Raw genomic sequence first — 19,128 nt, forward strand, 5'->3', positions numbered from 1 at the left:
TACTCTTGGGCAAAAATCCTCATGCACAAACACTTCATAGTAGGCATCATGGGAGGAAGGAAGGGCAGATGAGTCAGTCATTAAGTCGATCACTCAATATTCTTAAATGCTTTTCATCTATCACTCGGGTATGTGCTCTAAGACTGAAATAAGTCCCGCCTGGTGTTCAATAATGTATAATGTCACCATCACGGTCAGCGAAGACCTTGCTAAGAGAAGCTGGAAGCTGCTGCCTTCTGTGCCGCGCTCTTCATAGGGGAGCATCCTTTCTGTCGGCCCAGCTGGTGGCTCCAGTGCAGCTGCTTTCTGACTCACAGACCTTCACGTTGTGACTCCAACACTCCAGATCAGATCAACAGGAAAGCAAAATATCAAGTATTTTCTATACGACACAGAGCATTCTATTTGCACATCCATAGTGGAAAGCAAGTAAAGTTGTTGTTTTGAAAGTTTATTAAGGGACGTGAAGCAATCTTCACAGAAATGTGAAATTAATGCATCACAGATGTTAACAGTTCTTCCCAATTATGCCAGTCTGAGTGTTTTGTCATATGTGAGATGAAATCTAATCTAATATTTTTCTGAGGTTGCCAAAACTACCAAACTGGCTGCATGTATCAGTATATAAATAGACTTTTTAATTTTCTATCTATACCCAGGTATCTCAATCTTGGGACTATTGGCATTTGGGGCTGGGTAATTATTTGGCCAGTTCTATCCTGTGTATGGTAGGGACTTTAGCAGTGTCTCTGGTCTCGTGCTGGTAGATCCCCTCACCAGTCATTGCTGGCTGTTCCCCAGGGAGGTAAAGCCCCCTGAACTGAGAACTGCTGACTTGTATAACAGAACCAATCACCTCAAATATACACAGAATTCCAGTACCAATTTCAGAGGTGTATGGCTACAACGTTTTGTCTGGGCTTAAATGAACAACAGAAAATCATGTCATTGATCTTTTCCCCCTTTCAATGGAGAGCAGGCACACGAGCGGTTCATCGTGACGTGTCCATCGATGTCTCCCAGCGCGTTCTCTCACAATGCCAGTGGAGCTGAGCAGATGATGATCTCCACAGCACCCTTGAACATTACAGCCCGGGCAGACAGACACCACTCCTTCAGCATTCAAGGTCAGAAAGGCAGGGAGAGCTGAGCAGCGAGGGTGACAGTGCAAGGGACCACCACGAGGTCAGCACAACACGAGGCCACACTATAGGCACAGGGGAATGCATCCGCAGAGAAGGGTCCATGCCACCGTGGGCCAGCCAGGGGCTTTAAGCTACAGTGAAAACGTCTCATGAGGGCTCCCTTTTCTTTCACACACCCTCTCACACTCATTCGAAGTAGATTTGAAATGTCAAATTGAAAGACATTTGGGAATCCAAAAACAAAAAAAAAGGAAAAACCTTAAGGAAAACGTGACCCGGAAAGGAAGGTGCAGGTCTCTGGAATGTGTGGGAGGAAGACACGCACATTAGAACCTGGACCGCTGTGTCCAAGCGCCTGGGCGGACAGCCTTTCTGAACCTCACTCAGATCATCCCGAGGAGCGGAGTCCACCTTACTGAGCTTGGACTTGTCCAGTAGGACAATAACGCCTGCCAAGCAGTTCTGGGAGAGGGAACAAGGAAGAACACAAACCCACAGTCAATCCCATGCCCACTGCCCTAAAATCCATCTGAGCGGAGTCTCGGTACCCACGTAAATGCATCTATACGCATTTTACACATACGGCAGAAAGCTGGGTCTATTTGACACAGTAAGGGGGCTCTCTTCTTTGGGGAACACAGCCGTTGCTTTTACAGTTTCAAGGGTTGCCTCTCTGAGAGGGATTGCTTGTGCTCTCCAGATGAGCAAAACCAGACTGATGGATGGACTCTGCACGCTGCATCGTAAAGGTGTGAACGTGGGTCCAGTCCAGTCCCAGGGGCTTCCTTCCCCACCTCAGTATTTCTGTGAGCTCAGAAATGACTCCCTGCCGCCAGCACCATAGATCACCATGGCCCAACCAACCACAAAATCTGTTCCAGTGCTTGGCTACTGCAGTTGATGAACTATGAATGCAGAGAAGCAGAAAATAAGCTCCGCGCCAGGCTCTTCATCAAGCCAAGGCTCACCAGTTTAATGGGTCCATAACTTCTCCCTTCTGCACCGGGAGAGGCGGGCTGCAATATTGTCTCAGCCTCAGGTTGATAAGTCATCTCACAGATCTCCCTGTCCACATCTCACGATGAAACCATGCCAGGATTGACCTGACTGGATCACCCCATTCTTCTCTCCACGCTTCACAACCATGTGGCGATAGTTTATCCATCTGATCAACTGCATACACACAGGGACACACACTCCCACACATGTTCACACACACCATGATGAAAACATGCACCTTCATAATAGGTGTAGGTTCTTCCATCACATTTAAGATTCCTCCTGCAAATTATCAAGAAATCAGAACCTCCTCTGGAGACTCCTGCCCACTCCCGGCTCTCCCCAGAACCTTGGAGTTAGAGTGAACTTCTCTGATTTCAAAGACTAATCAGAGAAAGGAGGCAGAGGGCTTGTGCTTGGACCTGTTTCTGCATCTGGGACACTGACAGATCTTTGTCCGTCATGGGGCTCATTTACTTATTCTATGCTCTGTCACTGACACTGACCCCTGAAGACCTCTGTACTCCAGGCTTCCCAAGACATGACTCCCAAGTCAAGGAGGTGCTGTTGGGGTATATTCCAGACTTCATCACATACTGAGCGGGACCCAGATGTGCCCTGTAGGCACACGGTCCTCTCATCAAGGCACTGTGCGCTCGTCCTGTGATGCTCGCCTCGCATGCCCAGCCCTGCTCCACCCTGCAAGAGACTGAATCCACCTGATCCACACAGAGCACCCCACGCACGAGATTCTCACCTGGGGCAGAGTGAGGGACATCTTCATCCCTCCTCCCTAATGAGACTGGGATCATCATATACTATCAACCTGCCTACCCCATGGCAACCGCATATGCCAGGGCCCAAGGAAGAGGCGAACGTGGATACCCAGGGCAGAGAGTGGCTACATCTAATGCATTTTCATAAACATGTCGGGCAGAGCTGAGGTTGCTCTCCTCTAAGGTGACTTTGTGTGGGTCCTTTTTTCTTTTAATTAAAACCCAACTCAACAAGCCGTACAAAACTTCTACACTTATCTGCACACTCCCACACACGTGGGTACACACATATACTATACTTTAATCAAGCAACTCAATAAATCATGCAAATATAAGGAGAATATCCCTCAACATGCTCACATCTAGGATGGGTCTTCACTGTGCCCATGGTGCTGGTGTTCTCCACGGCCCCTGTTCTAATTCTCCACATTTCATAAACACCGTTTAACTTCCCTGTGGCTTCTCCGTGTCTAGTTTCTTCTCCTCATTGGAAAATTTATGTCGTCCTTTCTATTGAACACTGACCTAGTCCTCTTCATGAGCACTTCCTGGAAGAAGGGCTGTGGGTGAAAATGGCCCCATCAAGCTTCCCGATCAGGGGCATGTAAATGGCCGAGGTGTCAGAAATGATCACAGACATGTACTTCTCAGCCCTAAAAGAAGCTTCCTTCTATCTACTACTTTGGATGATTTAAATACAGGTCAAAATTTAATCCACATGGTCATGCTTTCTGGTGGGATTTTAATCAGGCACAAAATTTCAGGAATGTGATTTGTCAAATGTATATTAAAATTAAAAATGGGAATACCTTTCAGCCCAGAATCATTTTTTCTAAGATTTTCTTCTTAAGGAAATAAAGGCATGCAAAGTATAAATGAACAAATATAGGGTTAAGACAATAATAGTAGAGTAATGAACTTAAGAAACAATGTAAATTCAAAGATGATGGAATTTCTAATTAAATTAATAGTCATAAAATGGAATGTTAAGGCATCATAAAAACATTATATTAGCAAAATATGTTTTGTTTTGGAAATTATCTGTCTTGTAACACAGAGTGAAAAATAAGTCTTCACGGCATATCAGCGAAGGCACAGAATAATGATGGGAAGAACGTCGGCCGAATTATAAAAAAAACACTTACGTGCGGGTCAGGATAGTATGTCACCTTCTTCTTCTGTATTGTACAACTTTCCTTACGATGCTTGTAGATTCTTTAACCTCGAAAGTGCCGGGCATGGTTGTGTAATGCAGAGGTCCCCCCCAGCCAGGAGTGACTTTTATGTTGCCCCCAGAGGATATACCCAGCATCTGGGGACATTGTTGATTATCAAGACTAGGGAGTGGGTGTTTCTCGGCACCTGGTGAGTAGGGTCCAGGGTCCTGCTAAATGCTCTCTAAGGCACAGAACTGCCCCAATACAATAATTTTGGTCAGAATTATCTGACCAAAAGTAACCTCAGTGGTGAGTTTAGAAACCTTGAAATGGGAAAAAGTACTCAGAAGTCTGATGTCAGATCCTGACCCTTTTGCTTAATAACTGTGTAGCCCCAGGTGAACCACTTGGCCTCTTTTTGACTCAGTTTCCACATCTGGAGAATGGGACCATTACCACATCTCTCAGAGGAAAGCTGTGAGGCAGAATGGATCAGTGAATGTCAAGTTACTCGGCACAGGGCAGGACAAGGACAAGTGTCGGCAAGTCCCCCTGTGATGTGACAGCTCAGAGGACAGTCACGGCACGTCTACATCAGGTAAATGCTCAGAATAACCGAGAGATGGTATTTCACCTTGTTTTCTGCAGATTCTTCTTCAAGCTTAAGGTAGTGCTGAACTTAGGTACGATGCCATCAATCTGACTGTTGGCCTCTCTTTGCAGCCCAGTTATCTCCCTGCTTTTCAATCAGGAGTGCCGTGGGTGTTCTCTGAGATCCATAATGTCAGCCTTTCCACAAACAAACACACATATGGATCTATCTGTCTTTTCATAACCCATGTATTTTATCTTTTTAAATACCAAAATCGTGTTATGTCACTTATCTAAAAATACTCATTGTGCCGCCCTCCTCCAGAATGAAACAAGAATGTGCAGTGGGAGCGCCTCCCGCCACAGCCCTGTCCTGTCCTGCAGGCTGCCACGGCACGCCTTCCACTTCCATTTTAAGGAGATGGAAACAATATGATATAATCAATAGCTAAGTGCATCCTTCATACAATTGATCAGCTTATCTCGTCCTGCTTTTCCCACTTTGTTCTTTCGGAAGCTTCCCTTCATGAATGACACAAATGACAGGAACAGCGTTGTCGCGTGACTCCATCAGCTCCTCAGCGGGGCCGCGTGAATGGAGCTTCTTCTTCCTCGCTTGGAAGTGGACTCACTGAGTCTGAAGGGCCAGGCCTGCCGTTCCTTGCTCTCCGCTCTCTGCAGGCGCATCACTTTATGATTTCCTAGTTTGTTGTCGCATAGGAGATGCCTCATGTCCGCACGGATAATCACACTGGTAAGTTTGAGGTTTTAATAAAGTCCCTGGTACATTTTCTATTATTATTTTATCCTATGTGATTTTAACTCAAATAGATCTCTTGTAGACGGAGTCTGTTTATTCTTCTCAGCCTGGAATGTGTGCTGACTCTCTGAGAGCCCAGGAAAATGTGTGACCGCCACGCTTTGTCACGCCATCATCTCTTCTTTTGGTAGAAATGCCTGACCCTCTTCTTCAGCCTGTATGGTGTTTGCGTCCCTGTCTTCAGCTGTGACCATCTTCTCCGCAGGGCACAAAATTTCAGGAATGTGATTTGTCAAATGGTTTTATCTTCCGTATTGGGTCTTTCTAAAATAAATGGTTTATATTTGATTTCCAGGGTTTGCTATTGGTTCCCTCTCATATCAGTGTCCTTTAGGGGGCCCCTGGGTGGCTCAGTAAGTAGGGCATCTGACTCTTGACTTCAGCTCAGGTCATGATCTCAGGGTCACGAGATGGAGGCCGGTGACGGACTCCATGCTCAGTGGGGAGTTTCCTTGAGACTCTCACTCTCTCTCTCTCTCCCTCTGCTCTGCCCTGCTCCCTCTCTCTAAAATAAATAAATAAAATCTTTAAAAAGTGCATTTTAATCTGTCTATTTATTTTTATAGACGTTAGATGTCCTTTCATTTATTCATTTACTGAATAATTCAAGCATCTTTTGTTGACATTACTTCCAGACCATTTTGTCTATTCTACTTTCTCATGAGGTATTCTCTCCTTTGGCAAGATTTTTTTTTCTCTGTATCTTCATATATTTTAATGTTCCTCATGTGCATCAAGATGTGCTGTGACCATTCAGGAAGAGCAAGGGCTACTTTTGTCCTTATTCAGAACCAGCTCTTGAGTTGGTAACTTTGGATGATGCTCCTCCAAGATCCCAAAGGTTCACGCTGGAGCCAGCTCATGGCATGAACTGGTTCCTGCTTGTGGTGCTTTTGGTTTTCTTGCCTCAGTTGATGCATCGTCCATTCTCAGCCATGGTCCTGGACATTTCCAAAGTTTTAGGTCCCTCTTTATGGGGAGTCTCTCTGCATAATTAAACCATTTCTCACCTTTCCTATACCTGCTTTTAGGGACAATTAGGACTATTTCTCACTTTTGCTAAATCTCAGCTTAAATTTCTTTTCTTCCTTCCTCTTCCTCTTCTTCCTTCTCCTCCTCCCTTTGTTCTTTTCCCTCTCCTCCCCCTCCCCTTCCCCCTCCCTCCCTCCCCCTCCTCCCCTCTCCTCCCCCTCCCCCTCCCCCTCCTCCTCCCCCCTCCGTCCCCCTCCCCTTTCTTCTTCTTCTTCCTCCCTCCTCCTCCTCTCCCTCCGGCTTCTCCTCTTTCTCCTTTTCTCTCTCACCATTTTTTTCTCTTTCCCTCCCTCCCTTCTTTTCCAAGTGCCTTTTAATTAAAAACATTGTTAAAAATATTGTCAGAGCAATCTACTTATAGTGAGGAAGCATTTGCTCTCTAGTCAGAGTCTTGCAAATATACAGACATAAGTTAGTACGCTCTCAAGCTATCTCCTTTCCCTAGCCAAATCTGACAAGTATTTGAATGTTATTTCCTGTTGCTTTCCACTGTCTTCCATGATCTTGGGTCCCTGGGAGCCAGCATCAGTGTTGGTGACTTTGGCACTTTGCTTCGTCCATCATGTCGGATTATTCCAGTCTCCCTGGCGAGATCCCTCTTTTAGCCGATCGGTTTTAGTGCATGCCTTCGCCTGGGGCTCCTCATTGCTTTCTGTTTCCATCGCATGGGGCTGCGCTCAGTATGGACTGGGCGTATTTGAACATGTGACAAGGACAAGTCAGAAAATATCCTGTTGGGACGCCTGGGTGGCTCCATCGTTAAGCGTCTGCCTTCAGCTCAGGTCATGATCTCAGGGTCCTGGGATTGGGCCCCACATTGGGCTCCCTGCTCGGTGGGAAGCCTGCGTCTCCTTCTCCCACTCCCCCTACTTATGTTCCCTCTCTCTCTCTCTCTGTGTCAAATAAATAAATAAATAATCTTAAAACAACAACAACAACAACAAAAATGTTGAATTAATATATTAACATCATTTCCTTTGGCCAGACCAGAGCTTTCTCTTCCTAGGACAGCGATCTTTGTTGGTTCACGATGGATCTCCAGCAGACAGAGCAGTGCCTGGCACAAAGCCAAGACTCAGTGCAGCTGTCCTCGATGACTGCGTGAAATCCTAAGGCTCCTGCACTATCTCATCATTGAAAAGTTAATGTGGCATGTGTTTGTCGGTCTAAGGATGCAGATTCCAAAGTGCCTCGCGAATAGGATTATTGTGGCATCTATGTTGTATATCACTTTCCTCCCCCACTACCAGCATAAGGCTGCTCTATTTCTATTCAAATGTAACTCAGAGTCTCTTGGAAATTCACGGATGGTTTCAGAGCTCAACTCAAAAAGAAGAATATTCAATTGGAGTCTTTAAGGTAATTTCCAAGAAGTGTGTTGTTTGATAGCATGAAAACATATGGGAAGAAAGCATCTTCATCTCCTCCGTATGGTACACTGGAAATAAAAAGTTGGAGTTGCCGTGAGATGAGGTCCATAATTAAAAACAATTTGGGTTGATTTAACAGTTGGTTAAGCAATACTTTCATTTCTTCTTTGCATCATCAGAGACTAAGATAGAAACTTCCTCTCTGATTGTCAATTATTCTTTTTTATTATAGTCATGGCACTGAAGATTTTCTCTGTGCTTTAGCCATCTCTGTAATTCAATATTATGGTTCGAACATTTATTTCTGCCCAAGTTTTCCTTTCAGGTCTCCAGCAGGAACATCACCTACACTTCTCCTTGAAGACTTACAGCAAGTCCAAGCCTGCAAATCTCACATGGGGTTCCTCGGGTCCAGATGTGGCACGGCGACACGGTCTCCCCTGCCTCCATGACCAGCCTGCAATGCGAGTCTATATTCTCAGAAATGCAGCTCTTCCTTCTTCTCTGCATACTACTCCTAGCTGTGGGGTCAGTACCTGAAGCAGAGGATCAATGGGACCCTGATGTAGCCAAGCTGTGATATTTCCAAATTCCTAAGTGTTTGTGGGGTTGAATCCATGTGCCCCTAAAAGATATGCTGTTTTCCTAACCACTGATACTTGGAAATGTGACTTTCTTTGGAAATGGGATCTTTTCAGTGTAATCAAGATGGAGACATTCATATGGGCTCAAATCCCCTGTGACTGGTGCCCTTGTAAGAAGAGAGGCACAGACAGAGGGAACCGAACCACCGGAAGCTGAAGCGGAGAATGGGGTGATGTATCCAGAAACAAAGAATGCCAAGGATTGACGGTGGGTCAGAGAAGCTGAAAGGTAGGCATGGTGCAGATTCTCCCCAGAACCTTCAGAGGTTGCATGGCTCTACTAACACTTTGATGTTGGACTTCTGGTGTCCAAATGGTCAGACATTAAGTTCTCGCTGTTTAACGCCACCCCCTTTGGGGTGCTTTATATGGCGGCCCTCAAGCTAATGCAGGGCCCAGGCCAACTGTTCAGTGAGGACAGAGTAATGGTCCAGCCACCCCGAAAGAAAGGAAGCCTGAAACTGCCTGGACTGAGACCTGGGTTCTCCCAGCTCAGTGTTCCTGACGTGGCTGCTGCACGCCGGCGTGGGTCCACCCTGCCTCTGCCCAGCCATGGCAGCCTTCGAGCGGGGCCTCCCTTCAAGCCTTGGCCGGAGAGGCTGAGATGCGTGCACAAGCCGAGGCATTGCCCACGGCAACTGTGCAGCCGGACCAGTCCCCGGAGACACGTGGACTCATTCCTGTTCATTTCCATCAAGCACATACCCCCGCCACAGCTTCTGGATTTTGCTGCTTGCTTGTTCCCATTCCGAATGGTGAAATGCCTACCTCTTTCTTCATTAAAAATACAATAACAACCTCATCGCTATCCTACGATGTTTGAGTTCACAGCCAGCTAACAACCGTGCGAAGGAGACCGTTCACCACGTGAGCGTGTCTGCTTACTCGCCTCCACCGGTTCCTGAAGCTGAGCCCTGTCGACTGTGGCGGTCCCCTTTGTCCTCTGCTTCAGCCCTGGCTTTCCTTCATGGCTTTTGTATTTCAAACTGCTTGCAAATTGTTTTTGCAAATTGTGAAGTATTCGCCATGTTGTGGCAAATATTTGCTAACTTGTACTAACTAGTTTTTAAGGAGCATAGGGACATGTGCATTTGAAGATTCTGCATGAAATCTAAAGTTTACAAACAATTTCGTGGATTATGTAATGATGGGATATATCTCAAACGGATTGTATCTTACTGCTCATGTCACGGTTGACATCTGGCACTATGTGAATTCCCATCAAAAATCAGATTACATTTCTAGTAACACTTTACCAAAACCACTTTCCGTTGACGTAAGTAGTGTTCTCCTTATAGACCGACACCTGACTCAGCGGTGGGCTCCGTGACCACAGAGGGTTAACATCACAGCGTCCCACCGAGACACCTCCAAGATAATTAAACAAGCCATTAGGTTGAGGAAAGAATGTCAGTATGATGTAGAGAGTCTCCTCAGAATCGATGATTCTGTAGATTATGGAAAGTATAAAGAAACTTTTCCAGGCGCGGGCATTTCGTTCAAGTGTCAATTTGTCGATTAGACACAGTAAAGGGGTCACTTTCTTTGACGGAGCTCGGCCACTGGGCAGAGAATCCTATTTCTGCTGATTAGGGCCAATGAAACCTGCAGCTGCGAACTCTGCGACATCAGAATCCAGTCACGAAGCCTTATACACGCAGGGCTCGGCCGTGGTCACGCCTCCCTCAACTGGGCAGGGTCGTCCACCTGAGGGGTTTCTGACCCTGCCGTAGTAAAGCAGAGTCGGGGTGTAACCCGGTGACCTACACAGGCGATTCCCCAATAGTTTCCACCTTCATTCCTTTTCCGCACACACTCAGAGGCGTCCCGGAGAGCTCATGGGAAGAAGCAGGTAAAGCTGTTCTTACTGTTTGCTTTCCTCATAAGCCGAGTTTCAAGGTTCATCCTGGATCAATGTCATCAGTAGTACCTGGAAACAGTCTGTGAGAATAACTGTTCCCGGTTCTTCGCCTCGCGTCTCTCGTCGCTGGATGCGGGCCACAGCGATTCACACCCATTTCCTTGGGCGCAGCCTCTCATCCCCGCCCTATAGGGAGACACTTTGTGAACATTCTTTTTCTCAACAGTACAGTCCGTTCGAGAATCGTAATGAAACGGGCCTTATGGCTGCAGACCCCCAGCTGGCCTGCACGGATCAAGGCTGAGTGCGGACCTTCAGGAAGAGTCTCACTGTAGACAGCCTGAGGTCTCCACGGAGCAGAGGGGGGTTATGGCGTTAGCCAGGCTGGGACAGAACTCAGGGACATCGGGTCCCACATGTAGGCACAGCAAAGGATTTGGGGACTTGTTCAATAGCTTTATTCCCATCAGTAGTTGGCCAGATATCCTCTCTTCCGGAGCGGCAGTCTGGCATGAAGTGTTTGGGTTTCTCACCTGGGTTCTGAGGGACTTAACGTAGGTCCCTGACGTCTCCATCCTGCCCTACACTCCCTGCTCCTGCTCCCAGCCTTCAGGATCATCTTTGTTTAAAAACTGGAAAAGGAGACATGTTTTGACAACCACCTTCAGAAATCATTCCAAAAGGGTCTTCCGCCCCATTGAGGGATGGGTAAACTTGCTTCTGTGTGTGAGGCTCACCAAAGAGATGGTGCAGACCCAGTCACAAATATTTCCTATAATCATCATGGGGAAGGGACCGGGCCCTGTATTTCAATCATGTCTTCAAATAGATTTCAATTCTACACGCCCATGACAAAACATTCAATTGTGCATTTCCATAGTTCCCTTAAACAAAGACTTTGCAAACATGCCCTGCTGGTCTGGAAGCACCAGAAGGAAGGAGTGCCCTGCGTGTCAGCCCGGCACCCCTCTGGGCCATCAGGGCCTGATGCGAGGCAGATCCTGGAACCACATGCGGCTCTGTGCTGAATGCAGGTTCCAACGGTGAATTATTTATGGGCCTGTAGACTTCCAGCCTCCTAGTGAGCGCTTACATGCACCTCCCATCCTGGGCACACGGTGCTCTCTGTCCCGTGGCACCCGCCGCCTGCCCCGGAACCCGGCTTCGCCGTTTTGCACGGGGGCCCAGCAAACCCCCTCTTGGCCGTCCGACGTCATGGAGGCCATGCCATTGTCCGTCTGTCCGTTCAACCACTAGTGCATTCCAGGAACCGGGCACCCTCCTCCTCCGTGGCGCAGGAGGCCAGGCGGTGAGTCCGGGCTGGGCTGCACCTGCTGCCAGCACGGGGGTCCCGGGGAGGGCACCCCCTCACCCTCCGCCCCGCCGGGATGCTCGGACGCGGCCCGCGGCGCACCCTCTCCTCCCGGACGCGCTCGCTCCCCGCGAAGGCCTAGGCTCGCGCTGCCACAGCGCGCACCGCGGAGATGCTCCTTCTCCAGGGCTGCAGACACCTGGCAGCGGGAGCCCTGCGCGGGGCGGGAGCGGGACCTGAGCGGGGGGCCGGAGCGGGGCCGGAGCGGGGACCGGAGCGGGACCGGAGCGGGACCGGAGCGGGGCCGGGCGGGGGACCGGAGCGGGGCCGGGCGGGGGACCGGAGCGGGGCCGGAGCGGGGCCGGAGCGGAGGACCGGAGCGGAGGACCGGAGCGGGGCCGGGGGCCGTGGAGCGCGCGCGCCCCCTCCAGGCCGGCGCCCGCATTCCCGGCTCGCAGCCTCCGCGGCACCGCCGCTCCCCAGCCAGGACCCAGCTCTCCAGAGCCTTGCTCCGGGGATACCCACAGAAGCGCTGCTGGGTCTCCGTGCTTGTGCGCGGTGAACCCGGCCCGCCGGGGGCTGGCGGGGGGCTGTGCGCCGAGCGGACCAAGGAGGGGCCAGCTCCCAGTGACCCTGCAGGACAGGGCCTGCTGTCGGCGCTGGCTGCGGTGGTCCCTCAGCAGAGCGCAGGCACGAGTGGAGCAGGCCTCGGCGGGAGAGCCGGGCTTCCCGCTGCTGCGACCGAGAGCTGACCTTTGCCGAGTGGCTGGCCGGCTCAGAACCTGCAGGTGCGGACGAGGAGGGGGAGGAAGCCTGGGAAAGGATGCTGAAACATGATATATATTCCGTATCAATACGCCTGCCGTTGAGGCCTACCTGCATTTATTCCAGTGTGACTAACATAGAGCACGATCTTAGCTGCGGGTGGACAATGCAGTGGTTGGACCCCTCCATGCTTCTCTGCGCGCATCAGGGTAAGTGCGCTCCTTCTCTGCCCCCCGCCCCCAACCTGGCAACTACCAGTTTTTTCTCTGTATTTAAGAGTCTGGTTTTGTTTGTGTTTGTCTCTTTTTTATTTTGTTCATTTTTTTTTAATTCCACATACGAGTGAAATCCTACAGTATTTTTCTTTCTCTGATGGACTTATTGCACTCAACGTTATAAATATATATATATATATATATATATATATATATATATATATATATCTCCATGATATTTTATATTTATATGTCACATGAAATGTATAAATAAAACGGCCTCTCTGTCCATTCTCTCCATCCCAGCCCCTGAGCCCCAGTCCAAAGCTGGTGTCTAGGAGCCCAAGTGTCAGTACGGAGCAGCGTAGGTGGCTGTGCAGGAACACGAGGAGGCTCCTTTTGTGTTCGTGGGCTTCCCTTCAGAGAAGAGCTTTTTCAAGTCAAGGCACAACGCAGGGATACACAGGCATGTCCTGTGGAAATGTGAAAAAAAATTCTGACTTTTCGCAGACACTTTTGTTCTGTCTCCTTCCGACCGAAAAAGTTGCCACGTGCATTGACCTCCTCTCCACCCTGACCCTTCAGAATGGACTAGCCTGGGGGGCCGTCCTTACTCCGGGACAGGCTGCCAGGCGCGGGGAAGGCACAGGCTCCCATCACAGCACACGGGCAGGACATTTGCTGCCCGTTACCCCGGCACTGCCGGGCGGGTCTTCACTTGACCACGGAGGGGGCGTTGTGTCTTCCTACCAGATGCTTTTCCAAGAGGGTCATGGCCCTCAGCCAGGCTCCCCTGCACTTTGGATAGTATTTACGCTTGTGTGTGTGTAGCTAGGGGCTCCCCTTCCAGGGATGGCGGAAATATAGAAGGAGAGCGTGACTTCGGATTCCAGCTGGAGGGACCCGGATGGGCCTGGAGCCCCACGGTCACCTCGCTCTGCTGGAGGACAGCCCCCTAACTCCCTAATACACCCTTAGGTCTCCTTCTAGCAACTTTCAACCTGTTGAAAGAAGTATTTACTGGAGTTTCACTGAGTGGCTTCAATCATGGCTGCGTCTGCCTGCATCTCAAGCATGCAATTCAAATAAAGAGCTCCCCAGCATAACTCTTGCATCTCTGGAATGTTACATACTTGCAGTTCTTCTAAGGGCCCTGAGCAACAAATGTTCTTCTATAATGACTATAAGGAGTTACTCTGATCTTTAATAAAGCATTTAAAATAATAGAAATAGTGCAGCCTTGTCAGAGAAAGCACACCTAGAGAAGTCTATGAAGCAAAAGATCAGCCTTGTCCTTTGAACCTTCCCATCATGTTGCTCAGAGAACACCGACAATAATGTCTTGTTTCTATGATCCGAGTCGGAACTGCTGGCAGAGATTCCCGAAGCCCCACTGAAGCTCCGCTTGGAACAATGCAGGCACTCAGAGGAAGGTTCTCTCTCCGAGCTGCAAAAAGCCTCAAGGAAAACAGAAGGACACTTTCCTTGCATGGTGTTCCTCTAGCGTCGGACACAACGCCACCACAAGGCACCTATCTTTCAGACCCGCGATTAGGAAGAAATAGAAGTATGTTGCCCATATCCCACTGGATCACACACAAATCTCTTACATGGTTCGTCCGTGCCTGGTTCGTCCCCCCAGATTTTTCTCGACATGGAAAAACTAGAAATTATTCACATTCAAAGCGATGATAAATTTGTACAAGAATATATGAAGTTAAAGATCTACACAAGAACATCTTGTAAAATTGTATAAAACACAATATATAAAACACAATTTAAGAGAAAAATGTATTTTATGCAAATAAATTATGTCCCTGAAGATCAACTGTATTGAAAATGCAAAGAGCAGCTAAATAAAGTGTTTTATGGAAACTGCGGGAGGGTTTTAAGAAGGTTTCCTAGTAGGCAAGGAATCCTGTTTTGCAGAGCTATAAAAGTTGCTTTCTTTTTTTACCTTCGGAAAAGTTCTAAAAAATATTTTCAGATTCTTGAACCTGCTGAGAGTCTGCAAGAGTCAAAACAAATGTTAAATCGCCCTTTGCCATGCATCTGCTCTTAAGAGTTTATGATAAAACTTACTCGAGACAAATAATGTCTATGCTATGATTTATGTAGGTAACTAAATAACTTAAACAACAACAATGAGATGTATCGTACGGAGGACTGGGGTAGTTCTGAGTCCTGTACTTACCGCATAAAATAGCCTTGCCGTACTTCACACATTAGACATGTTCTGCATTATTTTAGGATAGAAAACAGCCCACATGACCCTGCTTACTTCAGCACCAACAACAGAAAGAGGGCATCTGAGTAAGGCGCCAGGAGAGGTATGACGAGAGAGATCTTGGAGACCCAATGGCAAAAAAGAAAAAACAAACAAACAAAAAAGCAGGACCCAGTTAAAAAATGTGTGATTCTGGTTAAGAAAAATCTTCATTTATTTTGTGGATTTTTCTTAAAAAATATCCCAAAGTATGTTATAAGGATTCTAAGATAAACTGCTGTCATATTTAGAGCATTCGAAACAAGAACATATTGATCTCTTCATTTTGCAGCTGGGAACCCTGATGCAAATGAAACACACTTCTGTTCCTCAAAGGATGTTGTGAAGAGGAGGGGAAGGCAGCCACCGAGCGGGAGAACACATCTGAGATACACATATTTGTTGAGGTCTCACATACAACGTCTTCACTTCACTAAGACCAAGACAGAGACCCTCACTCCAGAAGGATAAGGAGCTTAAATAATCATGGAAGGGCTCTGAAATATAGGAAAAGGTCCAATCTGGTTAGTCATAGAGGAAGGACAGATCAGAATTATAAGGACATAGCACTACCTAAGCAGCACCATGTTTATCACAGACTACAAATCCACACGGGTCTGTGAGCACGGGGAGTGTCCGGAACCTCAGACACTGCCTTCAGAGGTGTGATTGGCGGCCATTTGGAAACGGACGGTGTCTACTCATTCCGACTCAGACAACTAATCCATGGGATCAGAAGTCAGAAGCACGGCCGAGGGTGGGGCTGTGCTATGGAACCGGGGCCGGGGGGAGTAGGGATGGAGACTTGGCTTTCTGAATCTTCAGCTGCACGCCAGTCACATGAAGGTGTGACCTTGGTAAAAACACACCTAACTGGCACAGAACGAACACACTGGGGATCCTGAAGTGATTCCATCTACCCCACAGACCAGGACCCCACTAGCCATGGCAGCTCAGTTTCTAGGTAATTCACTGGTGTTCTGCTCAGCTCTAGTCCTCTTGCTATAGGAGAGACAAAGACCTCTGGGAACTCTTCATTTGGGTAGCCCTGGGAGAACCTTCAGCAATCTTAAGATTTGAGAATATGATTGTTCTTAGGAAGCCCTAACTGGGCGCAAGCAGGGACCAAGCTGTAAAAATGCTCCTTCCCCAGTGATGAGAACAGCATGGCGGGAAGCAGACTCCAGAACTCACAAGCATTATGAAAACCAAATTCTCGGAAAACAAAAGCATTTCATGCTTGTTGTGTCTGGAGAGAAGAGAATGGTGTGGAAGCATCGAGGATGATATGGTAGGAGCACCCATGCCTTCCTGTTTCCGTAACTTCAACAAGCCATCTGCCTTTTCGTGCATCAGAATTCAGGGACGTGGACACATAGGTCCACAGCTGAGCTTTGAATTTCGTGGATTCAAGATACTGACCACAAAGGAAGCACAGCCAGGCTTCCACCACTTCTGGTAACGAATTCTCAGATACATAAAAAGTAATGACTACTAGAACTATCGACAGCCAATACACAAAACATATCTCTATTCCTTCCCAGCAATGGTATTGGTGTTTGGGGCGTATTTTCATGTTTTGTTTTGCTCTTACTGTCTTTCTCCCCACAGAATGTTTACTCCGTAGGGGGAACGGCATTCTCTGTCTCGCTTCCTTCTGACTGCGTCAGTCCACCTCACAGTCCAGACACACAGTACCTACTCAACTGATGCCTGCCGAGTGAAAGGAATGATGAACCCCCATGGCAGGCTGCTTTTCCTTGCTGAGCGGAATATCCCCAATTGTTATGTCATCAGCGAAAGATGCCTATGTCACAACCGTGATTAAGACAGAGCTTGTTTGCTTCCATTTACAGATATATTCCTTTGGCCTAAAATATTTTTAGTATACCTGGACTGCTTCCAGAAGTTTGTTTGTTTGTTTGTTTGTTTCCCCCCTTGACTCACCTGGAATTAGGGACTTCTCTGGAACAACGATGAGCTGTTGAGAATCTTTGGCCCCAGAGTGTTGCAACCTCCCATGCTTACTCCGGGGGGAAGATCTGCACCTACAACACCAAGAAGACATGAACTTGGCCAGGGACAAGAAAGTCCAACGGAGCTGTTAGGTGACTATAGAAGACTATCACACAGACCAGTTGATTCTTTTTTTTCTCTTTTCCTAAATCACCCTAACCCCTATGAACTCAGCATATTTTGGAATTCCAAACTAACACTAATGGGTACTTATTTAGATTGTGCCCGACAAGGTCTTTCAGGCTGATTCTCTTTTTATTTAAATAGTGATTTTGATTCCGTTTTTACTGAATTAACATGTTTTTGGAAGTATTCAATAAACTATTTCACTGCTATGTCCGGAGAACCTAGTCTGTGCCAGGCATTTTGCTAAAGATTTTCATTTTTTTTTTTCTCTCATTAAGTTTTCTGAATAGATTGATGGGTAAGTGATGATGTTATTAGTCTCTGGTCACTGTACATGTTAGGATAAGCTTAAGTGTAAGTAATAGAAAAAAAGGAAAAAAAAACATAAAGTAGCTAAAAGAAAGTAGGGTGTTCTCCTTCGTATTTGAGAATGTTATAGGTCATTAGTTTAAGGCTGCTGAGTCCTCCATGGCTTCATTATGAACACGTCTCAGGGTTCACGATGGCTGCTGAATTCCAGCCATTACATCCCCTTTGCATCCAGTAGGAAGAGCAGAGTGGACGGAGAGTAGGGGAAGGAGGGGAATAGGACATGCTCTTCTTCAAGACACGAACAGAAGATGCATCATAACTTCTGAATAGTCCATTGGCCAGAATTTAGTCACATGCCACATCTATTTGTGACCGTGTGCTGGGAAATGTAGTATTTGTGATGGGGAGCCAGGAGCCTAGTGAACATCAGAGTGTGAAATTACTAAGGGCAAAGGGGAAAGTGGATATTGGAAGCTAAAAGTCTCTGCCACAAGGTATGTGATCCTTGGGCAATACAACGTGGTCATTAAAATCAAAGAATTGAAGACTGTATCCCTATAGATTCTAAATTGACTTCCGCATGTGGTCACATTTCCAGAAATTCAATGTAAGTACCGGCTGTTGTTCCTAGTTCACTACTTGGAATTTCGTCAACAGAAATTTTTCCTATTCTGAGAGTTTTTCTACACTGCAAAAATTGCACTAAGAAAGATTAGTCTGCAAGCATACTTCCGATTTATGGAAACCGAGTAAGTAATAATACCAAGCTGAGCAAAAACTATAAGAAAGGAAAAGAAGAAAGCAAACAAATAAATAAATAAATAAAAATAAAAATCCTTTGTTTTAACAAGTTTGAAAAGCCCTCCACTCCATTTGTTGGAGCAGAAATGGGCTTAAAGTGACCCTCTGGGGAGGGATTGGGAGGAAGACCGCTCCTGCTTATAGAGAGACGTTTCCCCTTCACCTTTACTCTCTGTGCTCACCATTACTTCTCATTTACCAGTTTGAAACATACCCAGGAGTATGGCGAAGACACCCAGTCGTGCTCCTGGTCCATCGGGCCAAAGATAACATTGTTTAATTCACGTCTTCAACTATAGGGAGCCAAATCTAATCCAGACGCATTCACAGAGCTCTGCCAGCAAGGGCCCTGCTAGAGCAACAGCAAACCTTAACAGGTAAGCAAGTCTTTTCTTTCCCGTCCCATGGACAGGGGTCTTTTAGGAGGAGGAGATTCATTTGGGCTTGAAGCTTAGGGTGATCATAACACTCTCGTCAACGAGAAATGATTCTTTCTACTGTTCAAGTTCCTTTTTCTTTTGAATGATTCTTTATAATTTTCAGTTCTGATTGTTTCATTCAATTTATAATTGTCCTAACAGAAGTGGAAAAAATAACACAGAAAAAGATTTAGAAGAGCCAAGATTCCATGGGATCCTTACTCCGTAGCATTAAAGATATCCCCTGTCAGTAGACCCGGTGTCGGTACCTGGGACACAAAGCACCAAAAAAAGCAACATAGAACATTTGAAAAAAAACCAAACATGTAAGGTTGGGATTTCTGGAACTTTAATAGCTTTCCACTTAAATTTTTGGCTATCATGCACTTTAGCTAAGAGAAAAAAAAAATAATGAGTTTTACAACATTCAACTTGCTTTATAACATATTACATAATGGCGTAAGCTCCATAAAGAAAGTTGTGTGCAATGCTGTAAAACTT

The 19,128-nt window shown here is 47.0% G+C and overlaps 1 protein-coding gene across 1 annotated transcript in view; it reads left to right on the forward strand.

Moving 5' to 3' along the window:
• Positions 1 to 17,261, forward strand: part of LOC132028156 (uncharacterized) — a 54,016-nt gene extending 36,755 nt beyond the window's left edge. The window contains exons 4-7 of the mRNA XM_059416770.1: positions 11,653 to 11,704; positions 12,139 to 12,495; positions 12,599 to 12,681; positions 16,565 to 17,261. Coding sequence (XP_059272753.1) covers positions 11,653 to 11,704; positions 12,139 to 12,495; positions 12,599 to 12,681; positions 16,565 to 16,614 — 542 coding nt within the window. The 3' untranslated portion in view covers positions 16,615 to 17,261. The remainder of the gene's footprint in view (positions 1 to 11,652; positions 11,705 to 12,138; positions 12,496 to 12,598; positions 12,682 to 16,564) is intronic.
• Positions 17,262 to 19,128: the final 1,867 nt, after the last annotated feature.

This window comes from Mustela nigripes, chromosome 12 (assembly GCF_022355385.1).
Source record: "Mustela nigripes isolate SB6536 chromosome 12, MUSNIG.SB6536, whole genome shotgun sequence".
Lineage (NCBI taxonomy): Eukaryota > Metazoa > Chordata > Mammalia > Carnivora > Mustelidae > Mustela > Mustela nigripes.